The 19136-nt window shown below is 33.2% G+C and overlaps 1 protein-coding gene across 4 annotated transcripts in view; it reads right to left on the reverse strand.

Moving 5' to 3' along the window:
• The window catches only part of SSBP2 (single stranded DNA binding protein 2), a 282149-nt gene that overhangs the window by 78428 nt on the left and 184585 nt on the right, over positions 1-19136 (reverse strand). For 2 of the 4 annotated variants that reach the window (XM_033110260.1, XM_033110261.1), the window contains exon 5: positions 6308-6397. The exons of the other annotated variants lie outside the window; for them this stretch is intronic. In XM_033110260.1, coding sequence (XP_032966151.1) covers positions 6308-6397 — 90 coding nt within the window. The remainder of the gene's footprint in view (positions 1-6307; positions 6398-19136) is intronic. 4 annotated transcript variants of the gene reach the window in all.

The following is a 19136-nucleotide window of genomic DNA, read 5'->3' on the forward strand; positions in this document are numbered from 1 at the left end:
CAATATGAAGATTGTAACAGAAGGGAGCTAAGGAGGCATGTAGACCATTTAACTATCTGTATAAAGAATAGAGTCAACAGGTGTTACTGATAATAAAACAGTTGCATTCTGAAAGTCTGAATAAGAAGAGCAGAGTAGATGAGTATATGTAGTTATGATGGTATCATCAAAATATAGGACTTATTTCCAGAAATAAGTTAAATAAATATCTACCTCCAGGAATATTTAACCTGGGCTTGCAAAAAACAAACAAACAAACAAACAAAAAACCATTTCTCCTTATTTTTCCTTTTCAATTTCAAGTGTTAGATTAAATAACTATTTTTCTCATTTTTTATTCATTTTGATTCTTTTTCTTTTAAAATATCAAGAATATTTATTATCCTGAGCTTTGTTTTTGTTTTCATTGCTTTCTGAAAGTCATTTATATTGAGCTTTTTCTAGTCAATAATAGCACCATGGAGAAAAGGGGACATTTCCTTCTATTTTTTATTTTTATTTTCTTTTTGTTGTTGTTTTTATTGCGTTATTACTAGTATGTCAAGGCATTAGGTCAGCTTTGTCCAGTGCAGTCTTGCTAAAAATAGAACTTCTGCAAAATATACCTGAACAAGGAGAGAGATCTGCAAACTACCACTAGATGGCAGAGCAGCGTTACCGATATTAACATGAAGCCTGCAAACAAAATGTGGTTTACAATCCTGCTGCAACATATTTTCTACCACATCAGAGTTGCGATCAATTCAGATTTTAAAATATGGATGACTACCTTAGTCTGAAACTAAATTATTTGGTATACTTATCATCAACAAGTATTTATAATCTTATTCATGTCAAAGCCTTAAATTTACAACCCAACATCAATATACTATTAGTTTTCAACAGTTTGGGTTAAGAAAACGAAAGATCCAGTGACTAAAATACAGTAACTGTATCAAGATAAAAATCAAAACAAAACGTAATATAGTAAAAATAAATAAAAGGCTATACAGAGTTCAAAATTAGATGTTTACTATTATATCCCACATTATAGTTATATACTCAAAGATACCTTTATCAGCCTATATTAAAAGATTATATTGTGTTTATATATAAAAGATATGGCTATGTTTAGTAGAATGATAAAAAACAAGATATAGTTTCCTTCTTAAAAGTTTTCTTGTGGTAAAGAGAAGAAGAAAAAATTAAAATACTTTCACCCCCCCACCCCCCAATTTTTTTTGGGGGGATTGAAATAAGAAATGTCCATTTCTTTAATGTGGTATAATTCGCAAGAGAAGCTTTCTTGTTACTCAAATCTATGAAATTATAGAATGTTACAAGGCAAGAGAGTTAATACTTATTAATTTTTAAAAAACACAAAAGAAGGAGAACGTTATTTTATGCATTTTACTAAACTATTTTGACTGTTATCCATAAGTAAGAAGAAAATCTAATTGGTTCAAGGAACACTGCAGCCTATTCAATAAAATTACAGGAATCAAACTTTGCTTGTATTTTAGTAAGAATGCCATGAGAATGAATAAATAGCAGATTGATGCTTTTAATATATAATTCAAATTTCTTAGCATTCAATGAAACTTTTGAATAAGACTCTAAAACAGGGACAGGAGAGTCAGATTATAGACTCAATTCTGAGTATACTGATTCTACTGTGTATACCCACCCCACACCACAGTACTTATTTTCTTCCACTAAAACTGCCAAAGAAAATACAGCGCAGTCAACACACAGGTTTGATGCCTAGTAGCAGGGCTTCAAACTGTCCACAGCAGCAAGACCTCCCAATTTAAAAATGTTTTCTTGCCTCTGACCCTAGTAGCAAGGCTTCCCAGTATAAGAAAGCTGCTCTAAAGTTATTCACCAGTTCCATGGAAGTCACTTTGAGAATTTATGGGGTTTCGTATACAAATTACTCCTTTGATGAAAGACTCCAAGTAAATAAATACATGTGGCTTACTTCAAATGGCTTTCTTTTACTAAATTGATACCTCCTTCTGCATGTTCAATTATTCCCATGGATTTTAATTGGTCTCCTACTCAACAACAGAAGCTCTCCCATTTCAATAAAAATGTCAAAGTGTATGAACAATGTTAACATCTGTCACAAATAGACACTAATCTAAAAACTGCCTTCCAGGATGGACTTGTTAAATGTATGAGGTATTAAGCATATTATTTATGTTAGAGTTTATGTTAATTGCTATTATTCAAATGTAGTTGTTATGAACTCACAAATTTAGTTTGTGATAATTCCATTTGGTAATGTCTTTAAACCTATACTTATAATGGAAAAGAGGGGGATTGTTCTACAATGTAAACAGGAATAAAAGGAGTATGTTCATCTGTTTAGAAGAATTCTTTTAATGTACTTGTTATAGTATTATTACATAGTGAGCAGAACTCAGAACTACCTAAGCTATTGTTTTATGTGCTCATTTCCAATTCTTCTTCCTTTACTTTCATTTATTCATTAAATTCGAATAGGTTCAGTCCTTTCCTGGCATACTCCCATTCCAGCTGTCCCCAAATAAGCTTTGCATTTCCTCACTAATAGTGGGAAATCATAACTATTCTCATGTGCTAGACAATTCTTGGCAGTTAATATCTCTTCAGAACTGGAGTGGAAACTGGTGTGAGGACTTGGTTTATGATTGATTGTTGCTACTTCTACTCATAGAAGGTAACTACGCTTCATTAACAACTGTCATTCTGGCCAGAATCGTGCTGTAGTCTAGCACAATCACTATAGGAAACCAATGCTGGTATTTAGGAAATACTTGAGAAGTCTATCCCATATGTACCAAAAGATAATCACATCTTATTTCTTTTAAAAAAAAAGTTTTCTAGGGAGACGGGGCATATTTCAGAGCCTGTTGAACAGGGGAAAAAAGTACCTGGGATTAGCTGGAATGGTCTCCCTGGATAAAGAGAAATGATGTGTATCAAACTCAAACATTTAAAACTTTTTCTACCTCTTGTCTTTCCTACATCAGATGGACATTAATTTTTCCAGAGGCCCAAAGTAGGAACCTCAGATTGATTCCTGATTCCTCCACTTCTTTCTGTTCTACCCCTAATTTGGTTCATCAACTAAGGCCGATCAAACATAAATATGAATTGCTTCTTGCTTTCCAATCCTACTGCCACTGCTCTCGAATATCTCCACAATGTCTCTTCCTTGGACTACTAGGATAGCCAACCGACACCCATGCATCCAGTCTCTTTAGTGGGTTCTGTTTTCTGTGTGCATCTTTTAAGTGTTAGTGTTTTTAGAGTTCTGTTGTATACCCTCTTGCTCTCTCATTCTGTACTTTCCCCATGTGGATTTAGTGCTTTTAATATGATTATGATCCTGCAATTTTTATTTCTAGACTAGACCACTACTTTAGGCTTCAAACCTATAAGTTCACTGTCCTAAGGGATATCTCTAATTGGGGGTCCCGCAGGGAACCTCATCTGTCCCACCTCAAAACTACTCCTCATTTGTGGTCCCTCTAGCAGAAAATGAAACCTCCACCTGCCTAGGTGAGAGCCAGAAACCAAGATAGTACTGTTGAATTCTTTTACTCAAAGCCCCACATTTATTTGTCTCTCAAATCTGTTCATCTCTCTCCATATGCACTGCCAATACCTTAGTTCAGGCCATCATCAAATCTGCCCTGAATTACTGTAACAGCCTTCTAATAGTCTCCCGAACCTGAGACTTGTCCTTCTGCAATCCTGGCTACACACTAGAACTGGCATGGTTTTTCTAAATATGCAAATCTGATGAACATGCCTCTTTGCTGCTTAAAATTCTTCAATGGATTATTACTGCCCTTAAGATCAAGTTCCAACTCTTAACCTACGAGGCTCCTCAGGGTTCCTCTGGAGCCTCATGTCCACCTACTGTCCCTTCAGCTAATTAAACTCTGGTTTTATATTTGGTCTCTCTACTTTCCCCTTTGAGTCTTTGTACATTGCTCCTTCCCCCTCTTCCTGGAATATTCTTCCCCTCTCCCCCTGCCTCCTTTGCCTAACTCACCTTTAGATGCCAATTTGTATTTCATTTACTATTTTGACAATTTTTCCCTGAAATGCCCCTCCCAAGATTGAGTTTGGTGGCTTTCTGATTTGCTCTAAGAACATACCCTACTCATTTAATGTAGCCATTTTCTTTCTATACTCTAATTGCGCTTTCTCTCTTTCTTTAACCATACATACGATGAGTTTTTTTGAGGGCAGGGATCTTGTATACAATTATATCTAGGTGCCTAACAAAGCCTGAATCCACTCTATATCCACTCTATAGTTTGAATTCTGGTCACTGCCCTTCTTAAAATATCTCTGGCAGCCCCGACATGCCTACTGAATAAAGACTCAAGTTCATAACGTGGCACATGCTTCTCAATATGCTACAGCATACCCTCCCAACTTCATTTCCTGGAACTCCTGCTTACCTTACTTTCTGTATATAGTACTCTGTACACTTCTGCACAGGCTCATTCTGATGCCTCCACACTTTTGCTTATACTCTTCCTTCTTTCTGGAATATCATTCCCCCTCTTGTTTCCCTGGAAAACTTTTTCCAAACCACTCTTAGCTCCAATTCAGGCAGACTTAATTGTTCTCTCTTCTAGGTCATCACAGAACATTACACTTTACTCTGTTACAGTACATACCTTGCTGTATTAGAGATATTTATTTTTAATAATGCCTCACTAGCTAGACAATGAGCTGCAAGGGGGGACATATTATACAAACTCATTTTAATTTTTATTTTTATGAAGATTTTACTCTTTATTTTTATTTGTAATTTTTCAATTACAGTAGACATTCAATATTACCTTAGTTTCAGGTGTACGACATACTCATTCTTAGATGCCCACCACAGTGCCTGGTATCTAATAGTACTGCTCAACTAGTTATTACATTGGAATAATGAAAACAAATTTAACTCTGTTTCAACTACTCTCACCAAGATTCAGAGAGAAGACACATAAGGGGAGAACAGTTCATTCTACAAAAAGTAAAAATGGAAATGTATAGGTTTATCCATCTTTGCTGAATCCTAAAAAGAATTTGGCTTCCTCCCAACCTCCCCCCGTTTTTAAAAAGTGCCTCTTAGAGATGTTCTACTAATTCTTACAAGTAGGTAAACTCCTCTGATTTACTCCCTAATTCCAATGTATCCTTAGCAAGAGGAATAAAAGCATGAGGGAAAAAATAAAATGAGCTAGGAATATTTTGTGAATAATAATCAACTATGAACTTTAAAGGGTAAATTCAGCAATATAAGTACAGAAAGCCTTAATTTGAATCCCAGCCCTATCAATTTTTGACTGCAAATGGCTTATTTATCAAGCCTTAGTTTTTCCATCTGTGCAATGGGAATGATAATACGTACTTCACACCTAGGGTTATTGTGAGGAGTAAGAGTTTATATATGTAAAACATTTAGAACAAAGCACGGCATATAGCAAGCGAGTATTAAGCGTTAGCTATTATTATGAGAGCATATTATATCAATTTCTGTAATGCCTTCCAACTCTAGTTTTTTAACTCCTAAATTCTTTCCTAATTTTCTCAAAGGGTGTTATAAAATTAACCACGTAGTAAAAAAAGTAAGCTGCAGAATCTATGTTAGCTTGGGTTAGAATAACTGTCAGATTTAAGATGTGGATGCCATAAAAATTAAAAAGGGACGTATTGCAATTCTAAAATCGTTATCATCATTGCTAAAATAAATGGTCTCGTTGAAATTTTAAAATACTAACATAAGTATTTTTAAACCTGATTCTAAAACATCATGTAATTATATTAATAAAATTTCCAGCTAAAAAGCCACAAAGATGATTCTCAAATATTCTGATATAGCCTATATTCTTGATAAGTGCTTAAGTTATGATTTAGCCATATTTTGAAAGTACAGCCAAATCTTGATTATCTTTAGTCTCTGGCGATATGGATAGCTTAGACATTAAAAATCCACACATCATTCCAGAATCTCATCTTTAGCCTCTTCTCCCATCAAATCTTTACCACAGTTTATTTAATAGGCTCATTTGCATTTCAACTCCCTTTCTTTCTTACTTGAACAATGAAAATGGCAAAATAAATAAATGAATAAAAATTGGACAATAATACAGGAAGGAAGGGCTAATCTAGCCACTAGTTTAACCAGTCTCTGAACAATCAAGAGTTGGCCGCACAGCATTTACGTTTACCTTAAGAATGAAAATAGCCTCATTCTCCTTCATATCGTCAAGTAAAATCACACAGGAGTTCCTAAGCCTTAACATTCCTAGTCAGTTTCTCTGAGTACCTGAAAGAACCCTGGTGGCACAGGACCTACTGGCATGCCATCTCCTGGGGGAATGTTTCCTAGCACTGGACTGGGAGCTGCTGCAGCACTCTGCAAAGAATAAAGGAGAAACAAACCTATATCATTACAGAGAAGGCACAAAACCAAAGACTGATGTTAAGTGATTATAGGGAGGGAAGCTTTCATTCCAGGAGCAAATATTGGTAATTTCCCCCATTACAGAGGTAAACTAAGATACAACAGTTAGTTTAGCATACGACTAAGTTATGTGGTTTAAACAAGTCTCTTTAAACGTTTTAAAGTCACAGAACTTTAAGAAGATGGTATATTTGAATGATACGTAAAAGGCAAGTAGTAATATGACAAAATGATCCAAGTTTAAGCAAATGCTTTACGACAGGCATCTGAAATGGCAACGTCAATAACAATAGGTAAAAATGTAGGTAATAAATTTGAAATTGGTAGTTGTAGGAATTGGAAAAAAAAGAACTCTCTTTTTTTGGTTATGCTTTTCTGTAATAAGCAAGTGTAATTTATCTTCTGCCTATAGGTGGCAACACACATTATTCACTTTCTGATAGGGTATAATTGGTAGCCAAAATACAATTGATAGCAAAAATAGGGTGGTGAGGATGAAAAAGTAATTAGGAGACTGAATAGAGAAAGGAATTAGATTTGGAGAGATTAGTCTCATATAAACAGATTACGAAAAAATTCAGACTGAAAAATTCAGAGTCTACTTCACTTACAAATTATTTCACGGAATCCTAGGGCTTCGTGACATAGGAGTATGGAAAACTTTGGGTTAGACTCTTTGTGATCAAATCAAGATTTTAGATTTAATTTTTACACAGAGCAGTAATGTATGTAACTGTTCTACAACCATGGATTTCATCCCTCAACATAGTTATACGTATTACAAATACTAAGAGGGAACCTGAAATATGCTGAAGACTGACTGGTATCAATCTAACAATTCTGCTATGAAAAGAACTCAAAACAAATCCTGGGTCTAGTATATCTATTGCACTGTCCTTACCTATGTATCAGTATTCATTCATGTATTAATATTCCATTAGAAGATGAAGTATCTCAGTATATCTGTAGCATATATTTCTTAGTACATAAACTGATAAAAATAATGTTTATTTCATAACATTGGCAGTTATTAATAACGAAGGCCAATGATTTTAGTATTTCCTGAGGACATCTAGATTTAAATGTGGCTACCTAAACAGTTGCTTACCTATGAATGCTAAAATTCTAAACTTCTGATAAAGCATTAAGTATAAAAGGAGAAATATTTCTTAGATATTAAGATGAAACATTAATCTATTATTTTATTTTAAGCAAAAACATGCTATTTCATTCAGGGTACATTAATTGAATACCTACCATTTGCCAGATATTGTTCTATTTCACTTTATATGTCAACACTCATGTTTTTCAAAAATGAAAGGCAAATGCTTTCTCCATTTTAACTAAACTTGCATAAAAATTGAATATAGGATGTTGGAGTAATTTACCACTGAACATTTATCCTCTTTTAGTTTAAATATATATATGATTAAGCCAGATCTAGGAAGAAAAATTTCATCTACATCCTTTGACAGTCAATTACTGTCATGGGGAAGTTGCTCTTAGTACTAAAAGCTAGACATAGGATGTCACTATTGTTCTAATTAATTGCAGAACAGACACTTGTTTTGGCAATACAAAGACATCAAAAGAGACAAGTTTGTAAACCACACCCACCTATTCTTTTATAGAAATGTATACTATGATGTTGTTTTTGTTTTACTAAAACAAAACAGAATTCAGTGAATTACTGCAACTTCTTAGTGTAGTTCAAAGATGCTATTTCTCCTTCAATTCTAGTTGCTTAGAAAGTATATATAAAAGATTTTGTCTACTCAAAAAAAAAAAATGTTGGTTTGTATCTAAACTAAAATTCTGAAAACTAAACAGGTAAAGATGCTGGGTCATCATTGGCTCCTTTACTTTTTTTCTTTTTGGGGAACTGACTTGTTAAAAGGTATAAAATAAGCCAGTTGTTTTTTTTTCTTCTTCTAAGTTCTTCATTATATGTTTTCTATATATTTTTTTCAGCTATTATTTAAAAGTGAAAAAAAATCATTTAGATGAAGATTTAAGAAAGTTAAATATTTAAAATGCCTTTGAATTTTATCTTATACTTCAAAATTATTTAATAAATTCAATCAAAACATATATGGCCAAGGACTCTTTTAAGCTGTGCAATATAGCAGTTAACATCATAGGAAGAAAAATTCCCTGCCCTCTTGAAGATAACATTCTAGGGAGGGAAGAGAGACAGTAAGTGCTATGAAGAAAAAATAAAAGCAGGGAATAGAGTGTTCCCAGTAAAGGGGGTAGGATTCTATTTTAAATAGGATAGTCAGGAATGAATGAATCAATCAAAGTAATGGATCAGGTTAGAATGACTAAATGCCTCTTACTCTGAGATTGCATTCCTATATTTCCATGTGTACCAAATTCTTATAGTTTGCATCTATTCCCTCATAAAGAATTTTGTGGAAAATTTTCTTTCTTAAAAATCATACTTTGGGCATAACAATAAAGATGTCTTGAAAATAAAGAGCTTTAGAGCTAGATGATTTATAGTGTAGAGCATAATTTAGTGTTCTGGTGTGATAGTAATTTCTAGTCTTGGCCTAAAAACACAGTGAAGTGAGCGGAATACTGGTAATTACCCCATTTGTGTACCCAGTGCTAGTCTAGAGCATTTCAGACCAAACTTCACTTTGTGGGCCACATTTTTGAGCTACATTATCCATCCATTGCCAATCATCCTTTGGGATTTATCGACAAGGGATAGTTCCTTCCTTTGCTGTACTGTGGACTCAAGCTTAGCGTACCATTTGGTACAGCATGATCATTAACAAATACTAGTCTGCTAACAAACATTACAGAAGTACAATAAACGGTACTCTAAGCATTATAAAAGGGTGTATCTCTCAAACTGCCTAACTTATTTATATACAGTAGCAATATAAATAATACATGCTTTGAAACTAAGCTAAATAAGAATCAAGTTTTTGGGATTAGGGTCTTTATGTAAAAGGAAGAAAAGTTTCTTGGGTTTTGCTGCTGGAACTTCTGAGATTTGTCTCAAGTTTGCTTCCTACTCAAGAGACAGTTATCTCATGACTTGTGGATCCACAGAAAGTTGTTGTTGGCTCTAACTCATAAAGCATGTATGATTTTGGGGTGGTGGGGTGGTGACTAGAGCAAAAAAGAACAAATAGATTAATTACATTAAGAACTACTACAAAGCATTAGTTGCACTGGATTTGTGTGAATTCCCATTAGAATATCATGGAAAATCCTTTATTATGTAATATATGTGTGTCTATTTAGGGTTGACTTTTTATTTCTCTTGCAGAAAAGAAAAACATACAAATGAAATAGCTTTAAAAAATTTCTTCAAAGTAGACTGAATGCATAAAACTTCAGGGCAAACATAAAAATATTAATTATCATTAAAAGTGCTTTGTCTCTTTAGTGGATTATTTTGTGTGCTTTTAATATTTACTTTCAGATATGTATTTTCTAACTGCTCTTAAATCATTGACTTTGTCATGTGACCTAATTTCAAGGTTTTTTTTCAGAGTGACAACTTTACTTTTCATTTCTATTTTTCCAAGTCACTAATATAATTTTACCTACTTTTTTTTATAAAACCAACATATTAAATTTGTTGTTTTCAAATGAACAAAATTAGGGAACAATTATTTGCTTTCCCAAGAATATAGTAAGATGAATTTTAAAAGTCACCATGAAATCTTTCTTCATGTTGCTGCATATTTGTCTTTAAGTCTGTGTGGTCACGTTCTACTCTTGGACTTTCTGTGCTTGTATCACTCTACCCTCTAAGAAGGCATACGTCAATCTGTGCCCCTTCTTCTTTTTCTGTTATTTATTTTTCCCTGGTATATATGTCCAGCACCATTTCCCATTTCCCCTTCCCCTTATGTTATTATTATATATTTAATTTTAAAAATACTTTATTCTCTAACTCACTAGTTCTGAATTTAAAAATGAGGAAGTATACTGTTATTTTATATTTTCTCTTCTTAAGAATCTGAAATAAAAGCTAAAAGAGTTCTTATTTTAACTTATTTATTATCACTGTGGCCTCTGGTAGAAAAAAAGTTATATATAGCTTGTATGGAGTTTTCAAATAAACAGGCATACAATAAAATTTTGCTGAAAATAAAACTAGGATGCAATTGATTCCTAAACAAAATTAGTTAGCATTTATCAAGATTCTATACACCAAATAACTAATAGTTTTATTTACTAAGGATTTTAGAGAACCGGTTGCCTAATTATACACTGGGGAATCAAGCTATAAAGTGTATATATTGGTGGAAAAGGAAACATGTTTTAAGTATATGTAAAATTGTGAAGGTAATAAGAGAGGAACTGAAATAGTGATACAATTATTAGAAAAACGGAAGGAAGATTAAAGGGAGTGGTGAGTAGGAAGAGAATAGGCAAGAAATTATTGATTTTTATTACTAAGCTATCTGCACTATTTTCAAGCTACATGCTATAATGCAGGTATTTTTTTGAGAAACATTTAAAGTGATGACAGTAGGTTGTCTTCACAATTTTAGATAGATAAAATTGTCTTCACAATTTTAATGCAAAGTACAATTAAATATTTTGGCTGCTGGTTGAAAATATATTCTTCATCACATGAAGAAATTTTTCTTTCCCTAGTATTCTAAAAACGATTCTCAAAGAAATCAGGAATAAAAAAGGGCGCTTTTGACTTTTCATATTTAATTGTTATTATTTTTTTTGTCTTTTGGGAAGCATGATGTAAGTAATCACACACGGATAGTTTTCTTAAATTTAAACCATCATTGTATTTCTGAGATAAGCCATGCTTGATCATGATGGGTGATTCTTTTAATAAGTTAATAAATTACATTTGCTAATGTTTTATTTAGGACTTTTATATCTACACTCTAAATGAGACAAGTTTAGAATGTTCACTGCTGTATTATATTTTTCAAGCTTGAGCATCAGTATTATTCTATCTTCTCAAAATGAATTGGATGGCAAACTGTCTTTTATAACGCTCTGAAGAAGTTTATAGAATATGGTGTTTACATAACACCATATTCTGAGTTTTGAAGTTAAAAAATATGCAGCAGTAAAACTGCCTGAATACAAAGGCAATTTGGGAAATAACTATGGTCATTATTCTTCTTATATTTGTTACTTCTAATTGCTTCAATTCTGTTGATTTATATTTTTTCCAGAGCATTTCATTTCATTGAGATTTTTAGTTTTAATCATATACATAGTACTCTCACATACTTTAAAAGGGTCCTCTGTAGCAGCTCTGAGACAAATTGCTGCTAGCAGAACTCCAACATCTGTTTTTCCCTCTTCCATAGTAACAGAACTGTAGCCAGGCACATAGCCATCCAGTCACTTTATATTTCCCAGTCTCCCTTGTTCTTACCAAGAATCAAGTTCTTACTAAAGGAATGTGAGCAGAAGAGGTATGCATCACTTCTAGGCCTAGGTCATAAGTTTGGAATACCTCCCACTTGTTTTTAATTAGAGATCTAATTTCTGCCAGACCAAAACAACAACGTCCAGTACTATGGCAGCGCACCCACTAGCCTTAGTCTCTGGATGACTTTGTGGAGCAGAGCCTGCCCACCTGCCCTGGATTGCCTTACTGAACTGTGGGCCCTGAGACAGGTGATGATCAGTTTTCTCTATTCTAAATTGAATTAGTTCTTCATCATTATCTTTGCCAGGAATTGTTCTATTCATTTATTTTGTTTTACTGCTTTATTAGTATGGTATGTTTACTCCTTTAAAAAAGTGTATCGTTAGTCTCCTAAACTTTTTTAGGTTTTATTGTTTATTTTCAAACTTCTTAATGAAATTAATAACTATTTTTTTTTCTCTTTCTTTAAATACAAAAAATATAAAATTATAAATTTGGTTCTGAATTTACTTTTGGTTCCAGCTCAACGTTTGATGTTGGTGTTCACATTTTTTCCCCTAAATCATCTTTTTTGATTTTTTTTACACAAAATCATAAGTGTAATTTTGATTTCCTAAACAGTTATTGGATATAACTGGAAGCCAAAATTGTACTGAGTAGATGATTTGTAAAAAAAAATGGGAACACCAATATCAAATCTTGTAGATGTAACCAAAGATATACTTCAATTTACAAATGATTGGAGGTTTTATTTTTGTTTTCTTCATTTCTAGCTTTCCCATGTGTGTTTAGGTAAGATGTAACATACAGTTTCTGGTATTTAGGAATTTGTTGAACAATTATTTTTGTGATCTAACCAATGATCAATTTTTATAATTTCCCATGGATACTTAATGAAGTATCCATGTTCTTGGTCTACATTTTTAATCAATTTGCCTATCTTCATATTGTCTCTAATTTTTGTTCTCTTGCTCTTTCAAACATATGTAATACCATACAACTGTTTGTCCATTTCTCGTTTCTTCTGTATGTTTAATAAACACTGCTTTGAATCTATTTTGTTCAAAATTAGTATTGTAAACTCAGCTTTCCTTTTGTTTGTGTTTATATATTAAATCACCCATTTGTTTTTAAACTTTGTGCTATGTTTTATTTAACTGTTTCACTTGTTAGCAAAAATGTCATTTAATATGCATCTAATAAGGTGTCCTTTAAAATTGAAGAAAGAAACAACTTTTCTGTATCCTAAGTATTAAAGGTATTAAAGTTAGGACAAACAATATTGCTTAGCTTTTCCTATGAAAAATGAAGAAGTTAGCTTACTTTTCCTATTCTACATCTCCCTCTTTCATTTCTTAATCCTTATTATAAACATCTGGCATTTTAGGCATAAACTTTTCGTTTTCATCACTTCTTCTTTCAGTAGTAACTATTGACCTCTAAATTCAGTTTTGTAACCATAATTTCAGCATCAAAAATAAGAACTTCAATTTTATCTAGCTTATTTCCGCTATCATTAAAATAAATAAATAAATAAATAAATAAATAAATAAATAAATAAAAACATCACTACTCATGAATTTTAATTTTTGTACAATTCTTAGTTGGCTAAAGGATACATAAATATCATTTTCAAAATCCTTATATATGAAAAAGTCTTCGTTGACTCTCATCAAAACTATACATACTACCGTTTTTTAGTGTTTAATGTTGTAGAAAAGTCTGATATTGTCCTGATTTTTGTTCCTTCATTGGTAATCTGCTGTTTTCTTCTAAAGATTTGAGGGATGCTTTTTTTGATATTTATCATTCTAAAATGTTTCAATTCCATATCTATGTATTGATCTCTAAATTACTTGCCCAGAATGATGTGAACCTTTTAAATGATTTAAATAACCTGGGTTATTTTTCAATGCTAGAAAGTGGGTGTGGGAAGGTAGGATTTCTCAGTTAATAGGTCTAAAGGAAAGATCTGGCAAACCTCAAAGGGTCATTCTTTGTAAATGTTATTAGCAACTAAGTATACAGTTATGATATTATTGATAACAAGGGAAATATGCTTAGGAATCTTGCCAGGACAGGATTTTCATAGGTTATTGGTGACATGGGAAACTAGTACATTTATAGAAAACACTTTACATGTATATGTGATGTATTATAAAAAATTAATCAATTTTTACTAAGTGATCCTTCTTTTCAGATAGTATCCAAATATAAATTCTGAACTATGAGAAAAACAGTATGCATAAAATATGTTTTCTGTCATAATTTATAATAAGAAATATTCTAAGTAACCCAAAAATTCAGCCATAATACAATGCTTAAATAAGTTGTAGTATGTCTAAGTGATAGAACATGATTTAACTATTAAAAATAATGGCTACAAATAGAATTATTTAGGAAACAGAAATTTGTTAATGATATGCTATGTGAAACATGCCAAACACAGAATCAAAGGTAATGTAATTGTGCAAATGGTAAAAACAATCTATAAAAGACACTGGGTGAATACATAAAATTAACTGTTACAATGATGTAACAGAGTTTTTAATAAAATGTTCACAGACTTTATGAAATATTGTTTCTACTTATAAAAATTATTATACATTAAACATATACAATGCCGGTTTTGTTAATACCTATAAAATATGACCAAATGCTAACTTTACTTAAGACATACCTAATCCCTAAAATGTAAGGTTAAATAAAATGCAGATATTAAATTTAAAAAGAACTCTTATTTCAATGAAAAAAATGATATGAAACATTTTAATTTTTAGACAATGAAGAAGCAGTTTTTTCTGTTTCATAAAGTCAGATCCTAAAAATTATCTAAAAATCACTTACATTATTCCTGGGCATTTATGTGCATTGACTACACAAGTTCATTTTTCAGCATCATATACTCTACCCTAGGTCACCCCACTCAACCACTTCTTAGAGTCTGAAGAACCAGCATCATTGACTGTTGTGATGTTTTTTAGGTCTGTGTTTAGATCATAATATTATTTGATATGTTGCTTTCACAAAATCTCAATTATTCAGAGAATAGTATTCAAGCCCTTAGGTTTCCAAAAGAGGGACAGACCCAGAAACAGGATTTCAAATAAAATCAAATAAGCAAAAACAAAACATCAGTGTAGATGTAGCCTCTGAGCACCTAGAACCATAAAAAGTGGCAGAGTTGGGGATCGAAATGTTATATTATATTACAGCTGATGTTTGCCATGCAGGAAAAAAAAAGTGCTTTTATTGGCTGGTAATTTCTACAAAAATGTTAATTTTTTCATATGAAAACCAAGAAGCATAGGAAATATTACAGACAACAGAAGGAAAGCAACTATTGGTGCTAAAAAATGTTTTAAGTGCAAGAGAAATGCAAAAAGACCCTGATAAACACAGTGATGATTTCATTCCTAAGAATACTTTAAGAGCCAGCCTTTGGTTTAGTTATTTTTCAGAACAGCAGCCACGTTCCCTGGTTCAGAATTCAGGTTCCTTGAATTCCGTATTCAGCTTTAATCAGAAAAGGTAGATGATAAGAAACAGGTCTGACATAAGGGATTTGTTTTGAGACCATTAAGTTCTAGGTGATACCTTCATTTCAGTATTTGTATCCCCAATATTAGCTGCCTACTATGTGCCTAGGGCTGGCTATTCTCAGACGCACAGATTCATTTTGAACATACAAAATTTTGAACTTTGTGTGACTAATCCTCAAAATGATGATTATGAGTTATTAAGAAAGCTCATATAAATAGCATATAGAATTTTCTGTTTAAAAATGAAATGAAATGGGGATGTTTATGGTACCATTTTTAGCATTCATATTATTATAAGTTCGGCCCTCAAGAACCATTTATTATCTTCATATGAATTTCAGAGATCGAGTAAATTGTTATTAGAGCAATAAGCCTGCATTATGGCCACATGGCGAAACTACAGTCCTATCTGTGAGAGCTTTTCCATTAAACACCCCTGCCCCCTACCCACAAACTAACATCGTTGTCAAACACTATTTCAAAATACCAGTATTTTGACAGTATTTCAAAATACCACAGTTTAAACAGAAACACAGGGAATGGGTGTCAGAAATATTAATGCTGTACTCTCTTCTACAAGTTTTTGACTGTTACAGATTCTGGCCATTGTTCTACTTTTCCCTTTTTGAACTCCAAAATGGAAGACTTTGTCTCTTTTCTATATACTATTGATTGAATGTAAAATTCCTGGGCTTCTAACTTGTTTGAGTGTGTAGGTATCTTAACTCCTCTCACTGGCATCTTGTAAAATAACACAGGATAATTGAAGTATCCTTCGGACACAAATCTTTGGCAGAATGCCTCCCCCGAAGCTATCCACTCCCTAATTCGAGGGCCTGTGACTGCGGTGGCCTCTAAAACCTGAGAGCAGCCCCTGGTGACACCTAGGACCACAAGGAACTGAATTTTCCCAACAGCCTACAGAAACTTCAAAGGGGGTTCTTCCCAGAGCCTCCTGATAAGAACCCAACTGGCCCACACACTTTGAGTTCAGACTGGTGAGACCAGGATCAGCGAAACCAGCCCCGTCAAACCAGACTCTGACGTACAGAACTGTGAGATAAACTTACGTTGTTTTAAACTGCTAAATTTGTTACAATTTGTTATGTCAGCAGTAGAAAACTAATACACCTCTTCCCCAAAATGACTATTTCACTTTGAAGCGTATTTTTCCTGGGGTATCTAGAAGCTAGAGAACTCTATGGGTCCTTGGAGGTCATTGTACTTCACCTGTTGCACAGTATGTATTTGCTAATACTATCATTTTGATTAAACCAAACTGTCCTTCTGATTAAAACTAAACAAACAAAAATATCTCCCAGGTTTAACTAAGCTTAGATCTGTGGTTGTTCTGGTCTCACAGGTCTTTTAGTGGCTTTGAATCATGCCCCGTGGAAATCAGTTTTTTCCCCTCCACAGAGAAGAGTGGGGAAGCATAGTAAGGAGAAGAAGGGTACGTGTAGTGTCTCGTCAGTTAGAATTGCCTGCCACTAACTCTGCCTTCCTCTTATCCACAAAGGAATGGCTCCTTAACTGTTAACTGAAGGTTCCACCAGTCCCATCTGGCCAAGGTAGCTCCTAGGGTCGGGAAAATATAAAGACAACTGAAACCATAGCTTAGGGTTTATCACCATAGAAACTCTGCTAATGTTCTGACCCTGCACCCTGATTCAAAGTAACTAGGGTAAGGCCATTGGCAATCCTGGTGCCAAAAGAAGGCCCATTTTATCACTTCCATTTGCTGGACTTCCTGCCTCAGTTCCTATTTAACTAGCATCTCCATGTCTCAGAGACTAGAACACAACATTCCATCGAATTCTTGTCTCATATTAATTCTGAGGGAGCATGTTTTACTCCTGAACTTCTATTGCTGCAGCTGAATCCTCACTACTCGCAATTGTACTCCCTTGATGCCAAGTTCCCCTGCCTAGATCTCCACCTACTACTTCTCACCTTGTCCCTCAGTCTCCCCAGTGCACAGTGGTTTCCACTGGCAGAACATTTCCATTCCGCATTGTGTACCATCATAATGATGACCACTTGCACATATCTCTGCTTGTTGCCTGCGATCAGTCTCCAAGATCTCCAAGGCACATGTACTAACCTGTCTTGCCTTCTTCTCAATGGTCTGCTGTAGGACCTCTCACAGTTGCTTCCTCTGTCATCCTAGAATGGCTTTGCCTTAGAATCCATGGCACATTTGTTCTGATTGCATGATCACCGAACCTCTACTTAAGAAGTTCTTTTTTTAAACCTTTGTCACAGAATAGATGACAGTTATTGGGGTAGACTCTGTATCAATAGCACGAATCATTGTAATGTGTGTGTGTGTTTGATTTTTCCAGGAAGAAGTTAATCATTATATACTCATCTTGTGAAAAGTCATATCCCTATGCATCAGTTAAAAAGTTGATGCAAAAAGACCTATCTCCCCTGAAATATCTGTTTTGTTTTGAAATTGATAGCTTTTGTAGGAAGAAACTTAAAGTCAATAATTCTAAGATTTTTCCTTTAACAACATTATTAGCATGAATCTGAAATAATATGCATCTAATATAACAAATTTCTAAAAGCTCTTAAATGTTATGAAGACCAAATAAATAAATATGAGTAAGCAGATATTAAAACAGATTTTAAAAAAGAAATGTTCAGATTATTTCAATACATTACAATATTTTACGATAATTTCCATACTAAAGTTAATTTTTAAGATGTCAACATTTATTTTATTTAAAATATCTCATAACCCCCAAAAGTTGTTATTATGGATAGAGAACTTGAAAGTAACTGGAGCAGAAATACTGTTGTTTAGTTTTAAAAGATGTTAGTTATTCTTTTCTTAAAAGTGGCATAACAAATAGATTATAAAAGACACAAAATAAAAACAATAAAAATAAAAATACTTGTTCATATTGGCTCCAAACTAGAAACAGGGCTAAGTCACTGAACTAGCTTTCTCAATTTTTTAAATTAATATAAAGTATAATTCTGCTTAATTCTGCCACTGGGCTTGAAACTATTTAATTGCTGCCACAAGGCAAAACAAAATAAAACATTTCTATATGTAAGCACGTATAAACGCACACAATAAGGGATACCTACAAAGGCTGCTTTTATAATGTGCAATGTTTAGGTGAGGAGATAATCTTAAAAAAAAATGCCTTAATGAAGACCCCAAAGATAGTTCCTATAAAAATACAGTTAATTAGACTAAAAAAATGAGAAATTCAGCAAATAATTGGTGCTCTCTTTAGAGCAAACATCAAGGCCATCATGCTTAGAGATCCACTTTAAAATTAAAAAAAAATTTCATTGGGCAGTGGTTGAGACACATTAGCCAAAACTTCATCCACCAGTTTTTCCAACCTTCACTACAGTGCTCTATAATAATCACGACGGTCACTGATAGGAAATCTGTAAGATATTTATTCATGAGAGAAAGATAGTTAACTACATTTCAACACAAAGAGCTAGTGTGACTGTTTTTTAAAACCAATGTACCAAATCTTATATTGCAAAGGAGTAATGGGCTCTAGAGTATGCTGAAACTACTCAAAACATCTGGAATTCCTCTTTTGGAACTATCTGCCTCAGACACTATATCACATTCTTTTAGATATTCTCAAGGTAAGAAATCTTTATCCTTTAACAGTTAATTTGCTTTTTGGAAGCAGGAAAAATTCATTTGGTATAGTTTTGTAAATAGTGGATAAGGAAAGATAAAAAGACTTAAATAAAAATTTTTTAATATAACAGCTTTTTCATATAA

Source organism: Rhinolophus ferrumequinum, chromosome 7, assembly GCF_004115265.2.
Source record: "Rhinolophus ferrumequinum isolate MPI-CBG mRhiFer1 chromosome 7, mRhiFer1_v1.p, whole genome shotgun sequence".
Taxonomy (NCBI): Eukaryota; Metazoa; Chordata; class Mammalia; order Chiroptera; family Rhinolophidae; genus Rhinolophus; species Rhinolophus ferrumequinum.